At 41.6% G+C, this 27,047-nt stretch overlaps 1 protein-coding gene across 1 annotated transcript in view; it reads left to right on the top strand.

The window, feature by feature from the left end:
* The window catches only part of MAP2K5 (mitogen-activated protein kinase kinase 5), a 139,940-nt gene that overhangs the window by 49,110 nt on the left and 63,783 nt on the right, over positions 1-27,047 (top strand). The window contains exons 10-16 of the mRNA XM_042803808.1: positions 3,082-3,150; positions 3,243-3,324; positions 7,304-7,365; positions 13,398-13,446; positions 20,638-20,711; positions 21,641-21,691; positions 25,326-25,397. Coding sequence (XP_042659742.1) covers positions 3,082-3,150; positions 3,243-3,324; positions 7,304-7,365; positions 13,398-13,446; positions 20,638-20,711; positions 21,641-21,691; positions 25,326-25,397 — 459 coding nt within the window. The remainder of the gene's footprint in view (positions 1-3,081; positions 3,151-3,242; positions 3,325-7,303; positions 7,366-13,397; positions 13,447-20,637; positions 20,712-21,640; positions 21,692-25,325; positions 25,398-27,047) is intronic.

Here is a 27,047-nt window from a genome sequence, read left to right as displayed (position 1 = left end):
GCTTGTGATGAATTGCCGTATTTATACTGTATATTTTAATAGCCTCACACTAATTTAAATTGAGCACAGAGTAAATTATAATTCAGTCACTTGACTGCTTGTATTTAACTTGACAACTCATCCTTATTTGTCCTGGAGGTGTAGTGGAGAGCAGAGGAAATATGCTCAGGTATTCCTCTTTTAAAAATTAACCCTTTTCACTTTGAACGTTAGGTATGTTGAGTTCACGTACGTTAGATGCGTGCTAAGCCATTTCAGGATTGCTGTATTTTAGGCAGGAACTTGATGAGAAAGCTGTGCAGGAGTGCTCGGAGCCCTTTGCTGAGGACGGCCGTGTCATTTAAATTAAAAAAAAAAAAAAAAAAAAAAAAAAAAAAATTAAAAAACCACCCCACTTGTTTGGTGTTGTCCCCCGGCTCTACCTGTGAGGCACCGTTTCAACTAGTTTTGAAATGGGGGCAGGCACTGGAGCTCGGCCACCAGCCCCTCTTCCCCAGCCAGCCCAGGCTACTGGTGGCCCCATCTCTGGGGCCATCTCTGGACTGGTCCTGCCCCCCAGCCCCTGCGGCTGGGCTAGCCCTTGGCAGGCACGGGGGGCCGTGGCAACCTGCCCAGCTCCCCTCTGTCTCCGGATTTTGTCATAGCTGCTGAGGCAAACGTGTTCAGAAACTCAGCTCGTGCATGTGCTGAGCCGCCGGGTGATTTGGGTGTCAGTCTCCTGCTCTCGGTAATTCTGGTAAAGTAACAGTGATTTTTTTTTTGCTACAAAGTTCTTTCCAAAGGTGCTGTTTTGGAAAAGTTTATTGCCTAATATTACATCTTGTTCGCTTACCCGTGTTACAGTTGTGGAAGTTGCAACCAAATCCTTATTCACAGCTTCTTCCTTGGTAGCAGTGGGTTTGAGGAGATGGTTTGGTTTGTTTTCTTGTTGCTGTTCCAGCCCTGAAAAGTTCCAGTTCTTAAAAGTTGTTGCACCCATACAAACTTCATTTTCTAAATAGGCTCGGAAATTTTATATGAAAGGAGTATGACCGTGGAGATTAAAAACGCAGATTAAGGCAGTGCTATGTAAATACTTTATTCTTCTTTCTGTCCCGTATTTCAGTGCTCTAAATAACATGAGGTTCCTCCAGCCTGGCCATCAGATGGGTGTCTCTCCTGTAAGTCACACAAGCCCCACGCGTTTAGGTGGAAGAAAACACTCCTTTATGCAGAGACAGTGAGACGGCGGTCTCCTCATTTATTTCGCGGCGATGTGTGCTTACCATACTGTGGCAGTGCATTTCTGTAGGTGCCCTACCCTATAGTATCCTGAACACTTGTAAACATGGTATCTCTGCTTTTCCAGGTTGTCCTCAGTGTTAGAATGCGGGGTCTGCATGTAATTATAGTTAATGCAAATCAGCCAGAGACCTTTCTTCACGCCAGGTCTTGGTTGATTGGATGTCAGTGATGTATTTGACGCCGGTCGTGCTAACTAGTCATTGTTCAGGTCGGTGAAGCCTTCACAGTGAATGAGGCAGGGAAATTCCTCACTGCGAGTAGAATTCAGTGAGATAAAATTTTAATTTTATACCGTTGACAAGATTAAATTCTATTAATATTCAGTGGGTAAAACTGAGGGTATTCCAGCAAATTATTTTAAGTTTTTCACACTGGAAAAATGTAAGTGAATATTGTTGGCAAATGATTATTGATCTAGACAAGTGTGTTAAACGTTTCTTGGCAGCCCTGTATTACACTTACAATTTAGTTTAGTGACAGCTTTTATAAATAACCCTAAAGCAAACTCCTGATAGAAACAGGTTATCGTTTTTTCTTTTAGACAGATTTTGATACTGTAAAGCGCATGTGTTTGGAAACGGTCTCTCTATTTTGTTCCGTCAGCAGTATATGCAGCCTGTAATGCCTGTTCTGCTAATTCTGCAAATTGACTAGATTTTGTTTCCTTTTGGCTTAAAGTATTAAACTGCGAGATATTGTATGGTAGCAAACTGAGCCCGGCTAAGTGCATTTGGGGCCCGTTTTGGTTGAGGTAGGAGTACTCAATTATTGAGTGCGCAAGCCTGCAAGAAATCACGGCAAAGAATTATTTGTTAAAGTTGACTTTCAATACCGGTTCTGCCGCAACCAGCATCCTTATTGAAAGGGTCTGTCTGGAAAATTCTGAAAACTTACAACTCCAGGCAGTGCACCCCAGCTTCCCTGCAGCACTTGGTACTTTAGTCCTGGTTAGCAGCCTGACTGGAAAGGATGGAAAACAAGGGCGTGGGTGGAGGAAGCAGCAGATCAGCGTGAGGGTGAGCGGCTGGTTTGAGCTGCCCAGCGCTCAAAGTCAGGTCGTTTGGGGTTGTTTTGGGGAACGCTTTGGTGATGCTTACCTAAGCATCTGTGCCATCTGCATTTCTTTTTTCCAGTCTGTTTCACAGTTTCCCATGTTTCGTACAGCGTTAGGGATTTATGTAAAAAAGAAAGTGATGGTGGCAAGAGACCCTCCTCTAGGGCACCGCCGAGACATTCAGGGATGCTTTCAACGCTGCAGTACTTATTTAGCCCTTGGAGTGCCCGCGGGGCGAGGCCTGGGGGGGTCACAGCTTTCTCACAGGGCACCTTTGGAGCGCGGGGGATCGGTGCCGGGCAGGTGAGGAGGAGGAGGAGGAGGAGGCAGCTGCACCGAGCCGGAGCTGGGAGGTGATGGCGCTTCGGGTGAATAAGCCGCAAGTCAGAGCTGACCGCCCTGCAGGTCTGCCGTGCCTGCTCTTCACGTTACGTGTGGGGCTTGTGTTCCAGTTCTAGTTCGTCTCTTGGTCAGATGGTTAAACCACAAACCTTACGATGTTTCGTGGATGAAATTGGCTGTGTAACTTAACTTACCGGTAACTGACTTGAAAAAGTGAAGAACTCTGTCCTTTCATTCCCATTTCCTTCCTTCGCGCATCATTCTATTAAAATATTCTTTGCACCTATTCCTCTCTTTTCTTTTCTCACATAAGGATAATTAATACATAGATCTTCAGTTTTTCATTTTGAATGGTTCACTTTTTATGTCAACTGATCATATGCCCCTTTTTTGTGTTTTAGGTCATACCCTTAGATATAACACTGGAACTCCAGAAGCAGATAATGTCAGAGTTAGAAATTCTTTATAAGGTATAGAGATTTTTTCATTTTCATTTTTCTTGCTTATAATCTTCTTGCAGAAAATTTTAAAACAGGCTTCTCTTTTTCCTTTCTTTTTCCAGTGTGATTCATCGTATATCATAGGATTTTATGGTGCTTTTTTTGTAGAAAACCGAATTTCATTGTGTACAGAGTTCATGGATGGTGAGTTGTGTGTCTAGTGTGCTTTTGATTGCTAAGTATGTAAATGGGAAAATCGTGTAAAGATGTGCTTTTCCAGAATGGAGCAAAATGCAGTAGTGTGACTTGAAAATGGAAAGTATTAGTAACTTTGCAGGTCGTTTATTAAAAAAACAGGTTAGTATTGGGATTGTGTTATATTCTCCATGGTGTGCTGTATTTTCCCGAGTGTAACTTCACTTACTTTTATTGAAAATGTAAATAGAAGAGAAATAAATGCTAGCTTAATTTGTGGGTTGATATTTGAGTCTTCCATACAATCTGTCCTCGCTGACAAAACAGCTGTTCCTCACTTTTACTGTTTTGATAGCCAAACCAGATTTTCTTTTAAAGAAATCTATTAACCCAATGTCCTATGTGTTTTCAGTGGAAATCGTCTCTTAATTGCAAGACGAGGAATTATTTTCTAACGCAGCTGTTTAGCAGTGCTGCGCTGAGTTTCTTTTTGAGTGTACTCTTGTTTCTCCCAACGTGAATCTTCAGACCAACAGCATCCCCTTCCCCACAATCTGATGCTACTGTCGTTATGGAGATGTATTAGTACTTTGCTTTGAAATCTTGTGCTGTGTGGCATTCTTGGAGAAAAGGCAGGAAAATACACTGATTACGGCAATTTATAATCATTGCTGCCCTCTGTGTACCAATTCTGAGAGCGTGTCTCATGACAGATGCAGTCCCCTTGTGTTTCGTGCACAAGAACCCTCTTCGCAGCGTTCAGCTTTTAGCATCGCCTGGTTGTTACAAGCAATAGTCTTATTACTCTCTTCAGGATTTTCTTATGAGCCAGCGTTTTGTGCCCTATCCAGGCTTTTCACAAAGGTTCAGTTAAGCTGGGTATAAAGAAGTAAGGGTTTTGCAAATAATTTACTGTGGAGGGAAGGCTTCCTGGCAGGAAAGATTTCCAAAGCCAAACGTGTACCATTAAGCATTGTTGAGTAGCTTCTTTCTTTCTGATGGGGACCACAGATAAAGCCCTTTAGGGTTTTATGGTGCATTTTGTTTTCTCCCTGTTAAAATGGCCTGTTATTACTGTTATTTCTCTCTTTTTACACTTCCTACTTCTGTCCCAGGGATCACTGTGCCCCATTTCCAAGTATGAGTATTCCCTCACTTTTTCCACATCTGATGAAAAAGTATTACATTTATTCAACAAAGCTCACAAGTTAAATTCTTTGCTGTTCTCACGTTGTGTGACCGCTAGCCATTTCTCTGTTCTGTCCGTGCAGTTGGGCTCAGACTTGCAAGCCTGTGTTAAGCAGTAGTCACATGCAGTGAGGAAGCATCTGCTCATGCCAAAACATGCCTCTGCCTAGAGTATGTGTGCTCCTCCTAATTCAGAGATTTTTAAAAATGACGGACATAAATGCTTGCAGTTCTGAATTCTGGTTTGAAAATACTCGAGCCTTTAGGGTATGCATCCCTCATGATGTGGCACAATGATGGTGTTTACTGACCATGCACAAATTACTTGGAATTATACTGGAGATGACCTCTGGTCTGCCTCATGTTGTGCACTCCTTCTGGCAGAAAGCAACAGCAATCATTTAAAGGAAGAACAAAATGCAAATAAAGGGACCTTGCCATTTATTTTTTTTTTCCCAGACCTTTAATTCTGATGCGTAAGGGTGCAGGTGAAGACAAGAAAAAATACTTTCTCATCCTGCAGATGAACAGCTTTAACCTTGGCAGATTTTTAGCCTTTTTAACTGTCTTAAGCCAATTTAAAATATTTCCCGAATCCGTATCCCATGGCTCTCTTTGCCCAGTTGTGTCCTGTACCACATTACAAAACATAGGTATTTCCTTTATGAATTGCCTAGATACAGGTGGATCTGTGTCTTTTGGGATGCTCATGACGTAGGGGTACGCACAGGGAAAAGGTGCACGTTTCATACCGTATGGGTTCTTTCCTGGCACCTGCAAGCAGGGAAAAGCCAAGAAACTCCAAGTCTGCAAATAGCAAAACGCCGACCTTGAACTGACCTGGATCACCCTCCCACCTGCCAGTTGATCTTAAAGATCAACAGAGATGTGAAATGAGGCTTTCTAGTCTTTGTCCTTTTATGTTTACGATAAAGATGATGTTCTTGTGAATAAAGATGGTACAATGTACTATATTGCCTTATGTTGTTGCCTCTTTTCCTTGAAACTGCTGAACACCCACTAAATTCCCCTTATAAGCGGTGAGAGGTGCAGGTTATCATACTGTACCTAGGTGCCTACATGTAGATTTGGGAGCCAACATTCTATATTTGGTTATGTTGTCCACTGTAGATTTTTTTTCTCCTTAGAAAAAATGGCAGTTTTCCCTGATTGTTTGTGAAAAGACACTTTCCTTCATTTTTCAAGCAGTACTACTTTTCGTGACATCTGTAATAGCAAGACTTAGCAGTTTGGTGTACGAAAATAAGTCTATTTTCATCCAGAATTTAGGGATGTTATAAGCATTAACAGGAACCACCTGCCATATGATTGCCTTCTGTTTGGCTTTTGTAACGAGCAGTAGGTATCTGTGATGCTACATCCTCTTATTTCTATTAAATAATGCTTACATTTAGTTTTAAAACCGTGGTTCATTGTAATCCACAGGCAATGTGGACAGTGTAAGTTGAAAGATTAAATGTAATGAACGAGAAGTAGTTTAGTGACCTGGAATCAGAGCAACATTGGTGAAGACAAACACATACTGTATTTCTAACAGTAGAGACGATGGGGAAAATGGGGGGGGAAAAAAAAAACAACAACCACCACCACCATAAAACCCGGATCATTAGAGTAAGAAATATAGTATAAATAAGAACTATTGTGTAATTAAGGCTGAAGACTAGAGTAAGGACCTTGTGACTTCTTTGGATTGCAGCATTTCAGAATGAATGGCTTTTACTTTAAAAAACCAAACCATAAGCAAGGTACAAAGAGTGGTTTTCTTAATTGCTGAGCATTGGCCTAACTCTTTTCCCAGTGGTGTCATGAGTAGAATCCATATGCTACACTGAGAGTAGAGTTAGATCAGTGCCGAGCACTTCTGAGAACCTCAAGCCTTGAATAAGACAACAGGCTCTTGCAAGCTAAGTGTAATATGTTCTACCTCTAATTTGCCTGTCCATTTTTTTTTTTTTTTTTCAATTCTACTTCAATATTTTTAATTCTCCACTTTAAATTTACGTTCTTGCCCAAGAATTTGTATTTTACCCCAGGGACATTTTAAACACTGGATTGATCATGAATCTCTTATGTGGAAGATAAGGGAAACAATCCTTCCCAGTCCCCTGGGGACTAGGGAGATTTAGGTTTCTCTCTTTCCCCATGAATGTTTGATGCTGGCTGGACAGGGTTATGCCAGACAGTAAGTTTTGTCCCATACTGGAGCTTACTGGCAAAATGTACCTGCTTGCCCAGGAGCTCCTTGTCTTTCATTTTCAGACATCAGTGTGGACACAGACTGCAAGGCTCAGCCAAACTTTCCCTGGTCTTGACCTTCAGGAGGAAACAGCTTTAAGCATGTATCCAAGCTCCGTATCAGATAGCACGTACTGTTAGCACCAGGGCTGGGCACGAGGGGTAGGATGCTTTGGACTTTGAAGTCCACCGTTGCTTTTTGGAATGACTTTCTTATTCCCGAGAAGCTACACCAAGCCTGGTGGGTTTGAGTTCTCCAAATTCAATATTCTGTCCTGTGACTTGGGAGGTTTTTCTAAAAGGGGTTTTAATATTAATGCTGCAAGCAAAAATAAGTAATGTGAGTGAAAAGAAACCTGAGTACTGCTTCGTGTGTTTATTCGGAGTTGGGTAGATTTTTAAGGTCAGTTATTTCTGACACAGTTATTGTTATATCATTGATGGTGTTTTTATTAATAACCAAGGCCTAGAAAACCCCTGTGACTTGAAATCTAGGGCAGTATTTCATTTTGTATTACCTAACCACCTTTGTTTGTCTCTGCAGGGGGCTCTTTGGATGTTTATAGAAAAATTCCAGAACATGTACTCGGAAGAATAGCAGTAGCTGTAAGTACTTTTTTCTTTTCACCTTTCAGTTTTTGATTGTGCATGTAACACATCCCTGATTTGAGTGTGCACGCGGCCTTTTGGGACACCGAGTCATCTCCAGGATCCGTGTCCTCATTGTGTCTGTGTAAAAGGGAGGGTCCTTCCTACCTGGTGCTTATCCTGTGTGCCCAAGGACACTGGGGTCAAGGAAGCCTTCCTTTTGAATGACAACACACGAGTTGCCAGAGGCTCAAGAAATGTGATAAATTGAATAGGATAGGGAAGAAAAAAAAAAAAAAATCATGAATTTGCTGGAGAACTGTGTGGTCCTGTTTCCTCATATGCACCCTTGTAGGATGGAGCAGTTCTCTTCAGCACCTTTATTTAGCCTTTAAGTCCTTCTGTGCTATATCATTCCCTTAAGAAGTGATTCAGAAGCCCCCTCTCAGTCCTTATGGTGTTCCCTCATCTGCAGCTTCTGCTGATTCTCCTGTGTAATTTCCCTTCTAACTGTCCTCGTTCTGTACAAAGTAACTCAATTAGATTTGCTTCCCAGGTTGAAAAATTAAGTCAGTTCCTGTTATCAAAACGCGATGGCAGAATGCATTTTCTGTCGTCCCCCGTGGCAGATGTACTCCTTAAGGCAGATAAGGAGGAGGCTGAAGCTTTTATTTGGCACAAGCCAGGCCTGACAGAGGCTGCCCGGGGACAGGCTGCTCGCTCCCCCCTGTGCTGGGACCCTTCCCACGCGAGCGGTCACGGTTGAAGAGCTAATAGTCGTTGTAGGGGTGACGAGCAGGGAGACGGGCTGTGATTTAGGGAGAACTGTCTGTCCCCAGTGGCTACTGGGTTTGGTGGCAAGGTGGGATCCTTAGAGCACCTCGTAGCCCATCGTTGTGCCCTAGCAACATCTGGTGACTGTGTTTCTAGAAAATCACTAGCTGTGATCGAAAACTCAAATTACAGAACACTAACAACAACAACAACAACAAAAAAAAGTCTCATATTTTCCCATCGTTGAACACAGGGTAAATGACCAGTGTCTTAGTGGATCTCTCAAGGGAGAGAGATACTGCTAAACAATTGCTAAATATAAGGAATACTTTGATAACTTAAGCAGTTTAAAGCATAACAAAGTTATTCTATCATGTGCCATTTAATTAAGTGCTGGGTTTTCACATTCATTATACATCAAGCTGACAATTTAAATCCTTTAATCCAACACAGGCAGCTATTTAGTCTCTGTTCATTGTAATTCACAGCTCTACTTTCTCTTAATTTGTGTGGCCTGCCCAGGGTGATGAACATCCTTCTCTGATGCTGTTTCCTCTAAGTCGCTTCAAATCTGCTCATTATATAGCCTAGCAGTTTCTTATGGAATTTGAATGCTTTTCACCTTTAGTTCAGCGTAAAAACGTTTCATCTCTTCTTCCCTATGGAGCAATGAATGATAAGTTGCTCACGGTGTCCTTATATTCCTGATGCTAAGTAGCATGTGTGTGGTGTAATAATACTGAGGTGAGCCTTCAAGCATTTCTTCAGATGCTTATTCCTTCTCCTTTTCCTTATCTCACTTCATCTTGTGTACTTAATGCATCCGCACTAACTTACCTTAGCATTTCCTTACTTGCTTTTGTCTCTGCTCTTCCCCCATCCTCCCCAGCCCACTTGGCTTGTCTGTTCTGCAGATATTCTTTTCCAATTTTTCATTTGTCCATAATGGTGGTGCTTCAGCCCCATCTTTTATGTTTTGATATCTATATTTTTTTGTTCACCTGCGGGGTCATCTCTTTACAAATCTGTTAGTTAGTGAGCATGACTCCCTGACATGGACGGCGAGCTGATACTTAACTTTTTCCAGTTCTTTTATTTGCTGCTTTAGCAACCTGTACCGTGCCCACTGCAGTGCAGGGGGTCAGTAAAGAGGTGAACAAAGGAGCGGGGGCCTTCAGAGAAGGAGCTCGCCCCTTTCTCCTGCTTCTCCGTAACAGAAGGTGTGCACTGAGGCTGAACCAGCACTGGCAGCTTCCTCTGCTCTGGTGCTGATTTTTTTGCTCAGTTGGCATGGAAGACGCGTTGGAAGGAGGCAGCGACAGCCTTTGTTTTCTCTAGAATTTATCAGTGGCAGCAGCAATGGCTCTTTTAAGTCTTCTCAAACGGCTACCCTGCGTCTTGGTGTCTGATGTTTCGGTAGAGCCCAGCAGCCCGTTTTGTGGGTTGGGGCACCTTTTTGCCAAGTATTCTACATAGACACCATAATCCCCACCCCGAGCAGCTTGGGAAGATTACCCGAAGCCCGGAGGATTTCTGTTCATGTACTGATGAGAATGTCAAACAAAAGCTGGAGCTCGCACGGATGGATTCTGTAGACGAAATCTGGAGCTTCTGTAAGCTTCTGTAGTTTTTTGGTTTTTTTGTTTTTTTGTTTTTTTTTTTCCAGGCTGTATGTTTTCATTCTACCTTCCTTGCACCATGTACGCAGAGTCATTTGTCTTTTATTCTCCGGAGACATGTACAATGCATTAGTCTATTGAAGCTGCTTAATAGTATGTGTGACCTGCACATCTGTTAATTAGAATACCCTTTTGTTACATTTGTAGAAGTTTTTAAGTGAAACCAGTTCCAGAGGAAAATGATGCAGGCATGTATAGATATTTAGCAGCATCCCAGCATTCCTCTCGCTCCGACTTGGTGATTTTCTTGCTTCCTTTCTTTTCCTGCATTTAATCTTTGTAAGAAGCTCTGGCCTGACAGCCCTTAAAAATGATTGACCTACTCACAGCAATGAGCACGAATCAGACTTCCTTGTGATTTGGCAGGAACCAGAGAAGAGTTGTGTCTGCTGAGACAGTCAAACATTTTCTGATGATAGCAACTTTCTTCTGATGTGAACCTTTGCCTGCTGAGAAATAGTCTGGATATCAGAGCCATGTAGCACATAGGTAGTCTGCACACCATAATGTTCTTTTGCATTCTTGTTACTCACTTCCCAGTGAAGAAGTGATCACCGTTAATTGTGATGGACAATCAGCTCTCAAGCTGAAATAGCAGGAATGTGTTGCTGAGTGTGGTGCTCTTGTCTCTTGGTTATTATTTTGAGGAATGAAGAGTTGCAGGGTTGGTTTGAGGCTGAAAGACGGAATGCTGAAAATCAGGACAGTGAAAAGAAATCCCTAAAGGAGGAAAGCATTTGCCAGGGCTCGGGGAGAAGCATGGAGTTTTCAGGAGCAGGAAAAAGTGGTAGGAGAGAGGTAGAGTCTGCCGAGTCTTGGGTCCCCAAGAAGTTGGAGGGATCTCTGACTTCATCATAGAATTCATCCTGGTTGCCTAGATGACACAGTGTCAGCGAGAAGGGGGAATCTCCCATCTTCCTTGCGCTCCTTCTTTGTGCGAAGGGCTGGTGTGTTTTTCCAAAGAAAAAGTGTATCTTGGGAACCCCAAAGTGATGTTGTGGTTGCTCGTGTGTTCATACTGATGTGTACTTATTTGGGTCTGCCGATGTAAAATCTGTTCTACCTTTGCTTGCCACTTCACACATTTATTTTCACTTCAATTTCTGAAGCAGTGACATTGTGCACTGTATTTTGAGTGCTAATGTTGATTGAAGTTCTCCCTGAAAGGATGTGCACTTGAACTGTCAAGAGAGTGAATGATTGACAGCAGGTAGAAATACTTTTTGTGTCAAGGCTTTTTCAAGTCATTGTTGTAAAAACCTACTTCACTGAATACCAATAATTCCTGCTAGATGTTCAGTCGAAAGGTACTGTCTCCCAACACCGTTTTAGAATAATATTTAATACTTGAGAGCCCTTCCAGAATAGGCAAATGTAAGGTAGGGGAGTAATGGTACTTTTCACTAGGTTAGTCCATCTGGGGGGCTCCTGTGTGCATATTTGCAGCCCAGGATAAAGGGAAAAACTCTTTTCATTCCTTTGCACTCTGATGTCGAGAGAATCTGAATGTGAGAGTTTGTTTAATACCGTGTCTTTTAAAACTGCTTATTCAGCACGTAGTCAATAAGAAAGATGTTTAATAACTCACAGCTGTTGATTCTTTTTCTGTGGGAAGTGTTTCCTTTTTTTCTATGAATACATGCTTTAAAATAGATTAAACAATTTTATAATGGTTTTAAAGATTTTAAGTAGTCTAAATATATGTTTAACAATCAAAGCAGTTTACTATTCTCACAATCTCTTTCTCCATTGGATGAAGCCTGAAATGTTGCAAACCCTTTATTTATTTTTGCATCAATACCTTTTTTTTCTTTTTTTTTTTTTTCCCCTCCTTATGTCAAAATGCTGTATAAGTAGAATTCCCCAGTTTTGCTTTTTGAAAGGCTGATATGAACAAGGCCACACTGCTGGGCATGCAGAGTTTGACTAAGGCCTTTTGTTACAGGTAATTACCATCTGAGGCCATGAGATAGTTGAGTATGGAGTGCGAGTTTAACACTGTGGAATTGCCACCTAGAGCAATTTACTGGGGATCTGGAATCATTATTTGCTTTACAAAAGAGATTCAGATTCCACTGACATTGTGTTTGGTTACAGAATAGATTTTAAAAAGAGTTTCTAATCCAGTAGGAAGGCTGAACGTAACTATGCTATCTGCTTTCACACTGTATAATATTTTTAGCACTTCTGCTTGATCACTGTAACAGAAGTAATTTCATTTCAGTCTACTTGGACAATGAAACAAATGTAATTATTTTGTCTGAAAAATTCATACAACTTTACAAATGTTGGAAATGCTTTCTCGTTCTGGAGACGCGCCAAGAGAGTGTCTCAAGAAAATGAATGAAATGTCATCTCGTAGATAGAAACTTTATAAAAAAGATTTGCTCTATTAAAAAAAGCTGGCTGCGGCAGCAGGGGTGGTTTGGGTAAAAAGTAAGCAATAGCAGAAATACATTTGTTGAATCTTGTTAATTCTCTCAGCTTGTAAAAGTAGGAAATCAAGGGGAAGAATTACAATGTTAAAAATTCAGGAAGTACTGAGGGTTAATTAGGTGACAGAAACAAAACCTGCAGAGAGGATAGCTTGTAACATCCAGCTGCTCTCTTAGGGAGTTGACCCAACCTCTTGTTTAATTTGGGGCCACTATAACCGTATTGTATATAGAAAATAGAAAGAGTGGCAGTTGGTCCCAGTGATGATCTTGTTGGTTCTGAAAGAGCCGTATGTAAGTGTTCTGTGTAAGGAAGTGTCGGTTGTTTTGGGAAATACACCTGCATTCATACAACAAATGCCTGTCCTCCAATTTTTCATTAAAATGCATCTCATACAGAAGGCACTCCAGTGTACTACTGGAGTTAACGGGTTTCTGAGTTTGGTTTTAACAGTTTAGGTAGTGGAAGGAGTGAATCCTGGAATAGCAGGACAAAGTCTGCCCCATTTCTTATCTTCTAGGGTTCCCAATAGTACTTTCTGGGGCTATGGGATACAGTAAGCTTTTTGTTTGGTCCAGGATGAATAATACGAAGAATGAGACAATTTATACTGTTCAAGAAGAAATGTTCACCCTTTGCATTGAGTAAGTAAAAGCATGGGAAGTAAAGGAGGAAAAAGTACAGATGCGTACAGATGCACCAGATCAAAAGGAAGGGAAAGGGAGGATGACGTGGAAGAGGCTATTAGAGATTTTGTTATTTTCTGGTCTTTAGTTTCACTGGGTTGTTTTTGTTGCAAGAAGACAAATCATTACGCACTTTGTCTTTCGTGATTTTTAACACCTCAGCAAAGATAGATGAATTAAAAATACGTCGAAATGCCTAAAGGGATTCAGTATAAGCCCAACTAACTTCAATTTACAGCTCCTGGAAGAAGCTTACTTGTGTATTCTTACAGAACCTGTTGCTCTGTAGCCCACAGCAGGTTTGCAGCAGGGGTTTGTCTGCATCCTGCAACCCTTTGGAAGGGATGCTTGGTTTCCCCTTTTCGTGGTCCTGGCTCCGTTCTCCGTTGGAGCTCATGTCTTTAACAATTCGCGCCATCTGAGATGTGTAGTGTTTCTTCCCAGGAATTTTTAATGTGTGTTGTTACTTTTTCAGGTTGTGAAAGGCCTTACCTATTTATGGAGTCTAAAGATTTTACACAGAGGTAAGTAACAGATGTTTTTTGTTTTCCAATGAAATAGCGTTTTGTTTTATTTTAACAACACTTTCCACTGAGACAGTAGACCATACTAACATCTGGTTTGATTCCAGTGGAGTAATGCAGAATGAATCTTACTCATTAGCCTTGCAGATTTTCTGATAAAATATTTTTACTGCTGTTCCCTTTTATTGCCCTCCCTCCTACCCTACAAAGAAAAAGACTAAAGAGAGAAATTAATTTTACAGAGATTTATATGCTTAGGGTTACAAACAGGTGCCCAGTGGAAAAATCAGCAAGGAAAATCAGATGTTTGACTAGTATTGAAAACAGAAGATAGTGAATTTTCTTACGTACTTCAGAAATCTCATGTGACAGCCACAAGCGTTGCTAGAGTCTAATCTCTAAAATTGTGGCCTGCTGTCTTCTAACGCGGTCATAAATAATTAAAGAAACTTTAAAACCTGCTTGGACATAAGCCATTTTGGGGTTTTGGTGTTTATTCTCCTTCCTGAAGCTAATCTGTATTTCTTTCAACTTCTTATTTATTTCTTGCTTTTTAATGTTGTTACATTTTGTTAAAAATATATCTATCGTGGTAAGTTAATTCAGATACACTACAACTTTCAAAAACAATGTCAGTTCTGAAAACAGTAGAAAATCCTGTTTAAAGAACAAAGAAGCCCTTCCCCCCTACCCCATTACCACCGCCCCAGGAAAAAAAAAAAAAAAAAAAATAGAGAAGAGAAACTCATTACATTTATAATGTTTCTAAAGTGTCTGAAAGTAACTGCTCTGGTTCCTAATGTTGCTAACAATACTGTTTAATTTAACCCATCTGCTCACTCAGCCCATGTGCACAGTTGGAGTGTGCAGTAACCGACATCGTTTGTGATTGAAAGAGGAGCGTAAATTAGACAGACACGTAGAAAATGTCGAGTGGCAAACCAAATAGGTAAGGCCCTTTCTTCTGAGGTGGCTGGGGAGTAGGTGCGAGGCTCTGGCAAGGCGAGGAGCGGTGCCAGGCTGGGCCCCCGGCGTCCCGGTGCGACCGGGACGAGGAGTTGGCCAGAAATCTGTGCGCTGAGTGGGGAGAACGAGCTAATAGGAAACGCCGATTGCCAGCGTGTACTGAGGTCCTGCCCCTCCGTGGAGCCGAGGCTCTGGCTGTCCTTGGGCTTTTGCGGGGAGTTTGTTTGAGGTGGAGGAGGGGGTTGGATCCTGCCTTTGTGTAACGGCTCAGCGAGCTGCTGTGCAACAGGACATCGGGCTTCGGTTCCTCCTCGGTCTCGCTGCGTCTCCTTCCTGGGAGATCGCTCCGACGTGGGAGCAGAGGGTCTCGCCTGGCTGGGAGAAAGAGGGCTGTGGCCAGAAGAGTGAGTAGAGATCAAGTTAAGGACCTTTGTTACCCCAGACGCTAAGGCTGCTGGTGTACTTGACCTTGGGCTCTCGCTGGATTAAAAGAACAGAAATGACCCAGAGGCCCTGACCGACTCGGTGCAGGCGCAGGTTGCCAGGGAGGCTTAATTTCTGATGGTGGTTTGAACGTTTCACCTACTGGCCTGAATGTTGCCAGATACAGAGACTTATCAGCCACGTCCACTCACAGCAAGAGGATGAACAGTCTAGATGCCAGAGCTGCCGTGGCAACTGTCAGAATAAATATAAAAGAAAAGGTAGCTGGGACACCCGTGTCCGTGTATTGCTCTGAATAGGCTACGCAGTCTTTGCCGTGCTTTTAAAGCACCCAAAAAGAAAAAAGCAGATTTGAATTTTTTTTTTTTTCGTTTTTAATTTTTTTATTAAAGATTCTGGCCACCTACTGAATGTGGTTTGGAGAGCGCATTGTGGTCAGGCATAAATACTATAACCAACATTTTGTTCTTGTGCCGCTGTAAATTTAAAACCGGGGTCTGATTTTCGCTTTGCCTGTAAAACACAATCTCCCCTTCTGCATGGCTTGCATTGCCTTGACTGAAGAGCAGCTCCGAGTTTTTGATGAATTATGTATGGCCCTTGCTATGGTCTAAAGAAAAGCGCAGAAACTGATTTTTCATCACACATCAGATTTTTCTGGCCTTGGTCTGTTACTGGATTGACCAAGGTGAGAACAGCACTGCAAAATGCCCCATGGAGGGGAGAACCAGCATTCCAGCATCCAGCAGAGTTTCCTCAACGGATCGGTTTTCAATGTTACTCTGCACCCATTTTTAAGATAGAGACCATGCGTGTGTACTTAAAAATGGGTACAGAGTAATACAAGGCAAGGCAGATGCCTGTTTCTCAAAGGAATCTCCTTCGGCTGTCTCCTGGTTTCAAATGCATCAGAGATAAACAAAAGAAGATTTAACCCTGACTTCCTTGCTGTCACATGTAAAGCGGACCATGCAGGAAGCTCGCGTAGGCTGAGAAGTCAAGAATTTTCACCGCGGTGATAACGAAGGTGGAGAAGCAATCACCGTGAAGACGCTGTGTAAGGCAGCGCAGCGAGCGACGGTTTGTGACTGGAGCGTGGATTAAAGCAAAGGAAACAAACAATGAGCAAGTCTTTTATTCCAGATCAGACATTGCAGCAAATATTACAGCTTAACTTCAAAACAAACCTTGCAACTAATGAGGTGATAGCCGTGCATATTAATAAACCCAAAGCTGTAGTCATAGTCATCACACCCACATCAAACATAAACATAAGATTAACACCTACACCACTTCTTTGGAAGATGTGAGAATGTCCCAATGATAAGTGTGCTCTTTTCCCCAGAGGATAAGCAGAAGAAATGGAAGGGTAATGAGAAATTAACTTAGATTTAAAACAGAATTAGCAATTAAACAAGTCTAATCGTGTACAAAGTCAAAGTTTGTATAAAGACAAACCAAAATCTGTTAAGTTCAAGAATAAGTATAGACCGTATGCATTTTATCTGGTATGTTTTCCTCTGTTCACACCTCCTTATTAAAAGAAATGTATGAAATAAATGTTACCCGCTTGTGTTTAATTGTACTGATCTGTACTTGCATGCGTGACTGTAGGTATACTGGGGACCAGTATATATCGCACGGTTTGGGCACCTTGCTTTCTGACTGGGTTTTAAATTTGTGTCAGAGTTTTGGAAGTGTTTTGTGGTTTATGGTGTGCGAGGTTGAGCAGAGTTGATGATCTGGAGACCTTCCTGGACCGTCTGCTGGCTGCCTGTGGCAGAAGGAAGGTTTGTGCATCACTCGGACCATCTCTTTTTTTGCCCCAGGGTATTTCCATAGGATATTCAGATCTTCTCTGCTTTGACGTAAGCTGCTGGAGCAGAGGGGTGCTGGTTGGTAGGGGCAGGCGCCGGTGCAGCGAGTGTTCCCATCTTCTCAGCTGTAACTGTAGTTTGCTGAGGATTTCACCAGAGATGTCCAGAGCAGCGTACTTGACTTTTCCCCCTCCTCTTTTTAGCTGTGTGAGAAATAATCGGTGTTAGTGCCACATATAATGAGGCACAAACAAGAATACTAGGGCATGGGTATGTATACGTATACATGCATATATATATGTATAGCTAAACACATAGATGCACACTCTTGGACCACTTAGGCTTGTTTAAAAAAAAAAAAATAATAATCCTGACCTCTGCAAAAAGCATGCTGATGAGGTCATTATGGCAAGGAAATATTTTCATTCTTCCAGCCGCTTCACTTTAGCAGTAATGTTCTGCGAGCTGTCTGCAGCTAAAACTGTGCTTTTGTATCTTGTCTCCCTTGAACCTGGCGTACTGCCGTTATATATTTTTAAAAGACAGAGGAAGTCAAGAGACAGCTTTTAAAAATCTGGGGTGTTTTTTTTTCCCCCGCAATCATTAATCTGTTTGCTTTTCAATAAAACAAGATGACTGAATTGTTTGGTGTTCAAAATGCTGAACCTCTGACGGTTCTGTTTACTGGTAAGTAAGAGCTTGGAGGTCCCATTTATTTGCAGAGAGGTGAAACGACTTAGGCAGATATATCATAAAGAGGACTTGTTCATCCTCTATAATGATGCTTCATAGAAATCATTTGTATTAAGCAAGCACTGGTAATGGGAGCATAATGACCCCTTTTGGCTCTTGTTTAAATTCTTTCACTTCTAAACAGTAATATTAATCACAAGCAGATGGTGCAGAACATTATTTATGCACATTTGTTTTCCAAAACCAAAAAATGTTTAACCCATTAACTGAAGCGGTTTATGAAACCAAAAGGCTAATTTACTGATTGGGTGATTTTTCTCCCCACTTTCAATATGAGATATTTTGTGAAGTGACATTTTTGTCGAGGGTTGTCACTTCCTTTTCTTCTTGAGAAAACCAGTGCAACCATTGGAATTCATAGCAAATATTTGCCTAAACCCCCCATTTGCAGTGCTATTTAAATTCTGCTGCAAGGACAGATTGTTTACAGATAGTATTTGTTCTTAGCAGTGCTTGTTTGGCTGCAGCTCACTCAGTAGAGTCCCCAACCTGCATAGGCTTCCCTTCCCTTAAGGGCTCATCACTGATGGCTTCTTTCCTTTTAGGATTTTTTTTTTTTTTTCTTTTTAGTTCTGTTTGTGGAAAGATTTCGGGATCAAGCAAGGCTTAATGAATGACAGGTGGTTTTTTAATTATATCGACTTACTGTCACATCCCAGGTGGTAGCGGGGAAGGGGAGTGGGATCTGCAGATCCCCAGGGACACAGGGTGGTGGCTGGCTAGAGCCAAGGCACAAATGGGACGTGGTTTCCTCTGGTGGGTCGTGTTAAGGGACCGGGGACTTGCGGGCCATGCTTGGAGACCACCCTGCTTCTTCCTCCGAGACATGTACGTGGTTGAGTCCTTACAGAAAGAAAATTTGGCTACGCACGTGTTGCCCCACCTTCCTTACAGATGCCCCTTCGCTCACCATGAAAGGATTTTTGCTTTCTTAAAAAGCAATGCTGTTGATCCTATCATGATCCCCCAAACCTATTTCCAGCCATACTGCACCAAAATGTTTCTCTTCTCCCTTTGATTATTAATTATTTTTGTTACATCCTTTACAGTTAAAAGCAAGAGCTGCTTCTTATACTGTCTTTTAAAGGTGTTAGCACTGTCAGCTGCTGGATTCGTGGTACAGAACTCAGTATATTTTCTGTATGTGTAATTGCATCTGCTGTTTAGTTCATTACAGTTCAGCGCAAACCTAGTAACGAGGTGGCTCGTTATATTTTTAGAAAGAAGGTTAAACGGGATTACTGTGCAACTTGCTGGTCTTCAAGGGATTCAGGGTAGAGCCTGCTGATGTGCTCGGCGTGTCTTGTTAGATTTAGCAAAGTCACCCGACACCAGAGAGGAGCGTGCTGCTTAGCAGGTTGCCGTAAGCCAGCACTCGAGTCTCCGTGAAGTTTTAGTTAGAAAACAGATTCCTAAAATGTCGTGGGGAAGTCGTATGGGAGATTTCGCGACTGCGTGGGTTGCTCTGTTTTATCTCATCCCCTGAGGCGGGGGAATAGGTAAAAGTCGGTCGGAAATGCAGCACGCGGATTGAGTTCTGAAAGAAGAAATGGAGATCGGGCTACGCAAACTGAGTCTGTCGATGCTGTAACATGATGGAGACACTCGTGGCTGATTTTTCTTTTGGCTTTGGGGGGAAATTGCAGAACAGACCAGCAGTATTGATGCCTGGCTTTAAATGTGCAGATCCACTTAAGCTATATAACGTACTATTGAATGCTCCCCTTTTTTAAACTGGATTTTTAGTTCAAATATAGGAAAGCATTTAATCAGCTTGTTAATTGAGGTTATACATTTCTACATTACAGAGACAAATTAAGCAAGCTACTGTGGTACCAGAAAACATCTGCTAAACAAAGGCAAACTTAATGATAAACAAAATTAGGTTCTTTTCTAGTTGGGTTTCATCCATCTGCACCCAAGTAGTGTTCACTTTTAAAGAAGGCAGAGATACAAGCTATTGCTTTTAATCCGTTTTGACAGAAGAAAGCAGTGATTAGGCAAAGCCACTGTGCTCTAATCTTCCCAAGTTTAAGCCAGGCCATAACGCGCGCATTATGCTTTCCGACTGGCGTCCCTGGAACAGAAAAGCTGCTCAGTGTTTCCTGCTCTACAGTCAGGCTGGATGTTCAGCAGTTTATTCACCCGTCGATTTTTACAGTACGCAGCAGAGGCGTCCCAACTTCTTTTGACATCAGAGGGGGTCAGCATTAAGATCTTTGCACTGACAGTCTGGCTTTACGATAGCCACTGATGTTTTATTTGCTGGAGCAGGATCAGTGATCATTTTAAGATGCTGCTGGTAATTAACCTTCGTAAAAGCTGTGAGATCGGGAGTGGTTTCGTGCGGTAGAAGCCACGGAGGTGGAAGCCTGTAGCTTTGAATAATGGCGTGCACAAGAGCAAAGCTGTTCTGTGTATGTTCCTGGGGCAAAAGGAGGCTCGAACGTGCTTGTTTGTTTGTGTTTTGCCTGTGTTCCCATATGCAGGTATTTGTATGGGGCATTTTCTATTTGTAATTTTTATGGAATATTAAATTCTGCGCTTATCACTCCTTGGAATTAAGTGAGGGCTGTTACTGGGGAGGGAGGCAGGGTTCATTGCAGCGCGTGAGTACAAAGTTGCAGGGTTGGGATGGGCGTTGAAAGGCCAGCCCGGCTATCCCTTCGTACTAAAACAGGCTTCGCCGTTTGCACCGTTGCTTTTGGCTTGTTCCTGAATTGTCCAGTGACAGAGTTGGTTCCCTCTCTGGCATTTCTACATCATGCCGTAAGCTGCAGATCCTTTTTTTGCAGACCTGCTCCAGCCTACACTCCAGGCAGTTGTTTAATCCTATATTTATGTGGTTGATGGATCCCTATCTAAATGTAGTGCTCCCACTTGTCCCTGTTGAATTCCATCTTCTTTTTTCAGTCTGATTTTCCAGTTTGTCAAGATGACTTTGAATTCTAGGTCCTATCCTTCAGTGCACTTGCTGCCCCTCCCAGATTGGTGTCACCTGCAGATTTAATAACGTGGTTTATTAATATTTGAGAGATACCGGTATAATGCCATCTGTGTTCCTGAGTGTTACAAACCAGAGGTTGCTTTTGACATTATCTTTGAAATATTTCCTATTAAGATCCATCGTGCCAATATTCATAACGATCTCTGTAGATACGACGCGGAGCTAGGATAATATAGATTAAATCCTGTTTTGTTCCCTCAACAGATGTGAAGCCGTCGAATATGTTGGTGAACACGCGAGGCCAGGTGAAGCTGTGTGACTTTGGGGTTAGCACTCAGGTAATTCCCCCTTTAAATATCTGCCCGCTCTCTTTCTAATGTCAAAATCACCTGGCTGCCAGACAAACAGCCCCACTGCAAGCTCCCCTCTGCTGGGACAGCCCTATTCATTTTTAATCTCTGGGCGACTTTTCTTCATCTGAATATGATTGTTCATTGTTTAATGACAGTAAAAACTGCTGATATTGTAATTACTACTTACGAATAGCAAACTTCATTGATATGCAGCTTTGATATGAAAGCGTTTTGGCCAGACAAAAGGGAGGGCAGAACGAGAGACGTGTCTGGGGAGCCCAACTGGCCCACAATAAAAATTAATATTGGGAGTAACAATAGTGGTGGGCTTTTACAATGTGCAGCACAAATTTTAATTAATTTCCATTTTGGGCCTCCCTGGAGAACTTCTCTGATAGTGACCCATGAGCTTGCTGTGATGTTGATTTGAATTTCAGCACCTTTACTCTCAGCCAAACATGAGGACCAAAGAGAAGGTCAGCCTTGTATTATAAGTTGTCAGAGTCTGTTGTCCCTCCAGCGTATTTAGTGCTCATTGCATTCAAGTGATGAATGTGGCTTTATTCACATCTTGAGCCAGCTGACTGAAAAATGAGTGCGTTCAATCCTACTTCAAATTGACTTTTTATATCAGACTAGTTTGGGGTACTAAAGCGATAAGCATCCTGTTTAACAGAATTGTTTAAGGTTATCTGCCATAAACTGTAATGCAGTGCTTGTTTAAATTGGAACTCTCATTCCGAACAAAAGAGAGATTTAATCATTTTTAATGCCTTTGCAGATAAATTTGTTCCCTTTTACATAATTTTTAGTTGATTTATAGGAATGATGATTGTAGGTTAAATGAGGAATAATTGCCCATTTTATTTCCACATTATCTTTATATTGTTCTAACAGACTGTTTTGTCTGATAGCTGGTGAATTCTATAGCCAAGACGTATGTTGGAACAAATGCTTATATGGCGGTAAGTGGATTTATGCAGGAATAACATTTAAATAGAAGTATTTGTGCGCAGTCTTGTTCTGTGTAACGCAGGATATATTCTAAATCAGTTCTCAAACTTCATCTCTCCCTACCCCCGGTATAAGTTAGATCTTATTTGTGTGTGCCACGAAACTGCTCCTTTTTCTGTCTCGCAGACCCTCTCCCTTCCTGTCTGTGCTCTGTGACGACTGCACTCCTCGCTGATAGGGAAGAGTAATACTGGAAAAATGTTCCTTTCATGTATTTTCAGTTGCCTTTACTGCATTGTAACAGCTGGGAACAAGGAAAAGAGCCAGTTCAACACTAAAACATCCCCCCCCCCGCCCAGTTTGTCACTGGTTGCCTGCGGCTCTCTGCAGACCGGTGGCGGTCCGATGCTGCCCGCCACCCAGCAAAGCGCTTAAACCTGTGCGGGGTGTCCTGGTGCCCGCACCCCGGCGTGGGCGCTTCCCCTGGGAACCTGCCAGGGAAAAGTGAAGCGCAGAGATTTGGTCTGAGGATTTTAGGGCGTTAAGTTGCGTGTCGGGTAACGCTCACCCCATGCGTACCAAGCCATCAGCGCGCTTGTTGCGATGAGACTTCTGTCCGGTTTCTGCACGTTGGAGCATAAACCCCCATCATTTTTAGCTCAAAGTAACACGCTGCTGAAGGTGCATCGTTTGGAGGAACGCTGCTGCTGTTTGCTGGGATGTGAGGTTTGAGTTCAGCAGTTCTAGCTGCCCTGACAACTGGCGTGTGGTGTTCACGTCACTGAGATTAATACGGTGGCAAGAGCCAGTCTGAAAGTAAACTGCAAAAGCCAGCGTGCGTTTTCCATCAGATCAATTTGAATAATTTTAGTTCTCCATTTAGCAGACGTGAAAACTTAAATGCTTCAGTTTAGAGCGGTATATTAACAGTTGTCTTTCATTTTTGGCCATTAAAATTCTTTCAGCAAACTACTTACGTCATAATATTGAGCGGAAAAAATAAGTGTTCAGCTTGCTTAAAAAAGATAAGTGTAAACAATACACAGTAGTTGATACTTGTATTTTTCAAACCTCAGGAAAGAGGAGAGAGAAATCCATGACCTTTACTTGCTTTCAGGTATTTTTTCTTACTTTCTTGTAAGAAAAAAGCAGACCAGGGTGTCCATTTATTTGCTAAGTGCTTTCTAGTCAAGGTGTAATCATTATGTGGCTTCTGAAACACTTGTGTCACCATCCTAGAAAGACTTGGGCTGTCCTGTGTCATCAGAATATTATGTGCAGAAAAAATGTTGTTTTTTTTTAAGAAAGAGAGAGAAAAAAATCTGGTCTTACGTATTACACTTTTACTAGTAAGCTTGCTGATTTGTATGCCTCCATTTTCTAAAAGAACCGGCATATAGCAATTCAGACAAATAAACAGCTTCAAATTAATCAACTTTTCCAATTCAGCTGTTAGAGTGGTCTTAAGCAGGTCTGAGAATTAAATTGTATTACACTTTTATTGTAGAAATCAGGATTACTGTTCTCTTTCCCAGGTGTACATTAAATAAATTACTTTTTTTTTTTCTTACTGTTTATGGATGAATGTGATGCATTCATCTGCTAATTGAAAAAGAGAAGTTTAAGCTAAAATGTACTTGATCGGATTTCTTGTGTTAAAATTGTTTTGCTTGCTGAATGAGTCATTTGTCGTCATCAAATTTATAGTCTAGTCATCAAAAAATAATGAAGGCCATAAGCTTTGGTTTGTCTGCCTACTTGGCATACTGTGAGTGAATTTGAAACCATTTAAAAATTGAAGTTTCTGTTTAAAATAAACAAGCAAAAAAGCTTTTTGATTGAAAAATTTCCAGCAAAAGATATATTTTCTGTAGAATTATTTTATCACCACTTTATACAGAAAAAAATTTTGGATAGAAAAGGTAACCGGTTGTAGAAATTTGTAAGAGGAAATATTTTTGAGCTGCATATCCTTAAGATGATCTCTGTGTTGCACACTTTATGCATGTGTTATTCTTGTTTTCATCATCTTTTCCATACTCTTAAAAGCATGTGACTAGCCTTTTTCTTTAAATGTGCAAATGATTTACTTGCCACTACCTCCTGTGAATACATAATTTCTAAGTATGACTTGCTGTTTAAAACTTGAGCCACAATAACAGAAGAATAAACAATTTACTATTGCTCAGTGTGAATTATGCATCTGATTTGCCAGCTCGGGAAGGGCCGGGGTCTCATCTGCACTAAAAAAAAAAAATCTGGGGGCTTTATCATCTTGCCACAAGTGCGGTGGCTGCCGGTAACAAAACACACTTGGCCGGGATATCAGACACCACCTTATGTTAGAAAGGCAGATGTTTATGTCGGTATACCTTTTTGGCTGCATGTCTGCATCTTTATGAAGATCTTTGTCAGTATAAAAGGATGGTTAAAAATTGTATCCCCATACGATGCTGCTGCAAACATTTCTAAGATGTGCTGACCTAGGCTAACTGTACTTAATGAAGGCTTTCCTTAATGAACTTTCAAAAAATAATAATAATAATTTTTGGATCACGGTTCAGCTCAAGAGAAATTGAGGCTCGGTCAAAAAGATTTTGCTCCAGTTACATTCTGGGGTGGTTTTTTAGGTTGTGGCACTTGTGGAAGGCGATCCTTAAAGATAAGGCGGGCGGCACTGTGTTTTTTACTTAACATTCATGCTGCGATAAAAGCTCTTGACCTGGGATTAGCAGTGCAGAGTAAACATCCGAAAACACATTGGACTGGCACTAATTTGGGAGTTTGTTTTCTAAAAAAGGTCTCTGGATTATTAAAGACTAAAAATACAGCCAGTGCTTTGTAGGTGGCTGGGCTAGACAGGTGCATTAACAGCACAGTGGGGAGAGAAGTCTCATGGAGCCTTTTATTGTTACATTTCATGCTGTACTTGACCTTGGAAATGCTTAAATTGTAGCTTTCAAGTAAAAACTAGCAGTTATATTTTACAGCATTCTATTTCATGAGGCATTAAACTTGCTATTAATAGTTTTGAGTGAGGTCTTTTTTTCTACAGGTCAAAAATGAAATTAAAAAGTATATAAAATAAAATTGCTGGCATGTGACTTCATTGATTCTTTTGGCTTCGATAACTTTGCTTTTTAAACCATAGTTACTCCCCAACCCCTTGACTCAACATTAGGTGCCTGTTTTCCAAGCGTACCTTGCTGCCATGCCTGGGCTTAGCAATAAATGTATGTACCACTGGACTCTCACAACTTGACCTTGCGCTTTGCTGTGCATGTGCAAGCCATTGGCTTTTTTTGTTGGATAAAACAGCCCCAACACAAATGCCAAGGCCAACCTTACAAGGTGCATAGCAATGCATGGCCACAAATACGAGCACGTCAGAGTCCTTTGCTCTTGCAGAAGAAGCAAAATAATGAAATAAATAAATAAACAAACAAACAAACAAATAAATAAGGAATAAAAAATAAATAAGTCATGTTTGAAGAGTGGATTTGCTCTCTGCCAGCTTAGCTGGTGAGCTTTAAGCTTCTTCATGCTTTCTCAGTTGATTTGTTCACCCTGGGCTATCTTTTGTGGAATAAGTACGTATGTTTGTTTGCTAGGCTCAAGAAGATGTTTCTTTCTGTCTCCTTGCAGCCTGAGCGGATTTCAGGAGAACAGTATGGAATTCATTCGGACGTTTGGAGTCTAGGGATTTCCTTCATGGAGGTATGCAAATATCTATCATTTTCATGCGCACATTGCAAGAATCAGTGAAATCTTAACAGCAAAATATTTGAATGTAGTCTTTGTATTAGTCTTTTATGTGCATGGTTTTAACTATTGCTACATTTCTTGGCTGTATTTAGAATGGGTTTGTTCTTACTGCCTTCTATTTGGTGAGACACAAAGAGCCTCTGTACGAACCACGTAACAGTCTTAAACCCTCTAATAAAACTCCGTATGAGAGTAAGAGGTAGGGCCTGATACATGGACGCCTCTGCATCCTTTCAACATCTCTGGGATTAAAGATGATGGTATTTCTGTGTTGCATCTTCATAGGCCGGGACAGAGTGGGCTATTATTAGGGTTAAAATTGCATTGTGCAGATTTAAGGTTTGAGCTGGTTAACGGCCTTGCAAAATCTTTTCAGAAACACTTGCACGATAGTCTGAGTCTCTCCCTGTGTGAATAAATAAAGTGTTTGAATGTAAGTGGTCATAAGGGCTTTTAGAAAGATTTCTCACATACATAGTTTCATGCAGGAGAGAGTCTTATCAAAATGAAGCCGTTCAAAGAGAATGGGGTCGTAAATGCAGTCATTCAGGAGAACCCGTGCTTTCTGCGGGTTTAGTCGGAACTAGGTCAGTTTTGGTTCAGGAAAAAAAGCAGATTTTTTCAGCTCAGGGCTCACCAGATGTTTTAAGAAACATGAATTTCAATGACTATAAGAAAGAATGTTTGTTTATAGGAAAGATAACCTAGAGTGTGGAAGTTGAGTAGAAATGCCTGTGGTATGGTTGCGTCTTGACCGGTAAAACCAGATCTGGTTTGGTCTGGTCTGGGAGAAGGGACGGGTTGCTCTGGCCTGGAGGTGACAGAAGGGTGTGTTCAGGTAGGCATCTTCACATGGGCTTGGGCCGGCCACAAACGAGTGAGCTACGGTCAGAAACCCTTGTAGTCTTGCCAGCTCAAGCAATAAGCTCTCAGGAGACTTCTTCAACTCAAGGGCAGTCCCACGGAAGAGCTTCCCCCTGCTTGGAGCGGTTATTTCTTCCTATAAGAACGGCTCATTCAAACCATCGGTGACTTGCATCATCTTTCTTGCACAGCCTGACAAAGGTGTGATACAAAGAACTGAAAAATAGAGGTGCCCTTCCCTTCTCTTCTGGTAGAATATAGTATCATTAAGGTGAAGCTGAACATACCTTTTGGTGAAATGCTACTGATGCTTTTAGCAGAAGATTAGATAGAGGCTAACAAGTCTTGGTGCTGGCCCCCTGCATCTAGGCACATTCTCACATTTTGTAGCTTGAAATTTAATGGAGATTATCGTTTTGTTTTAAAACAGGAAATTCCTTGCCAAATCAGTTTTAATCAAAATGAAAGTACTTAATGCTGAATCACTGCGTTCAGATTTTGTCAATCTTTTCCAGAGTCTGACAGAATCTAGCTCTGAATTACAATAATGACATACTTTAACGTGTCACAGGGGATGCAGTTCTTTTAATTTGTTTTACTGCAAATTTTAATGGTTTGTGATGCTGGAGAGCCCTCACAGTTTTGGGAGAGATACAGAATGTACTCGCACAGTCTGTAAATGAATCTAGCTGACAAAGGGCTAAAATGAGATTGTGTTACACGAAGACTTGACTATGG

Source organism: Tyto alba, unplaced genomic scaffold (genome assembly GCF_018691265.1).
Source record: "Tyto alba isolate M040663 unplaced genomic scaffold, T.alba_DEE_v4.0 Super-Scaffold_41, whole genome shotgun sequence".
Taxonomy (NCBI): Eukaryota; Metazoa; Chordata; class Aves; order Strigiformes; family Tytonidae; genus Tyto; species Tyto alba.
Note: the sequence above shows the minus strand (reverse complement) of the source record. Positions and strands in the feature narration are given on the sequence as shown.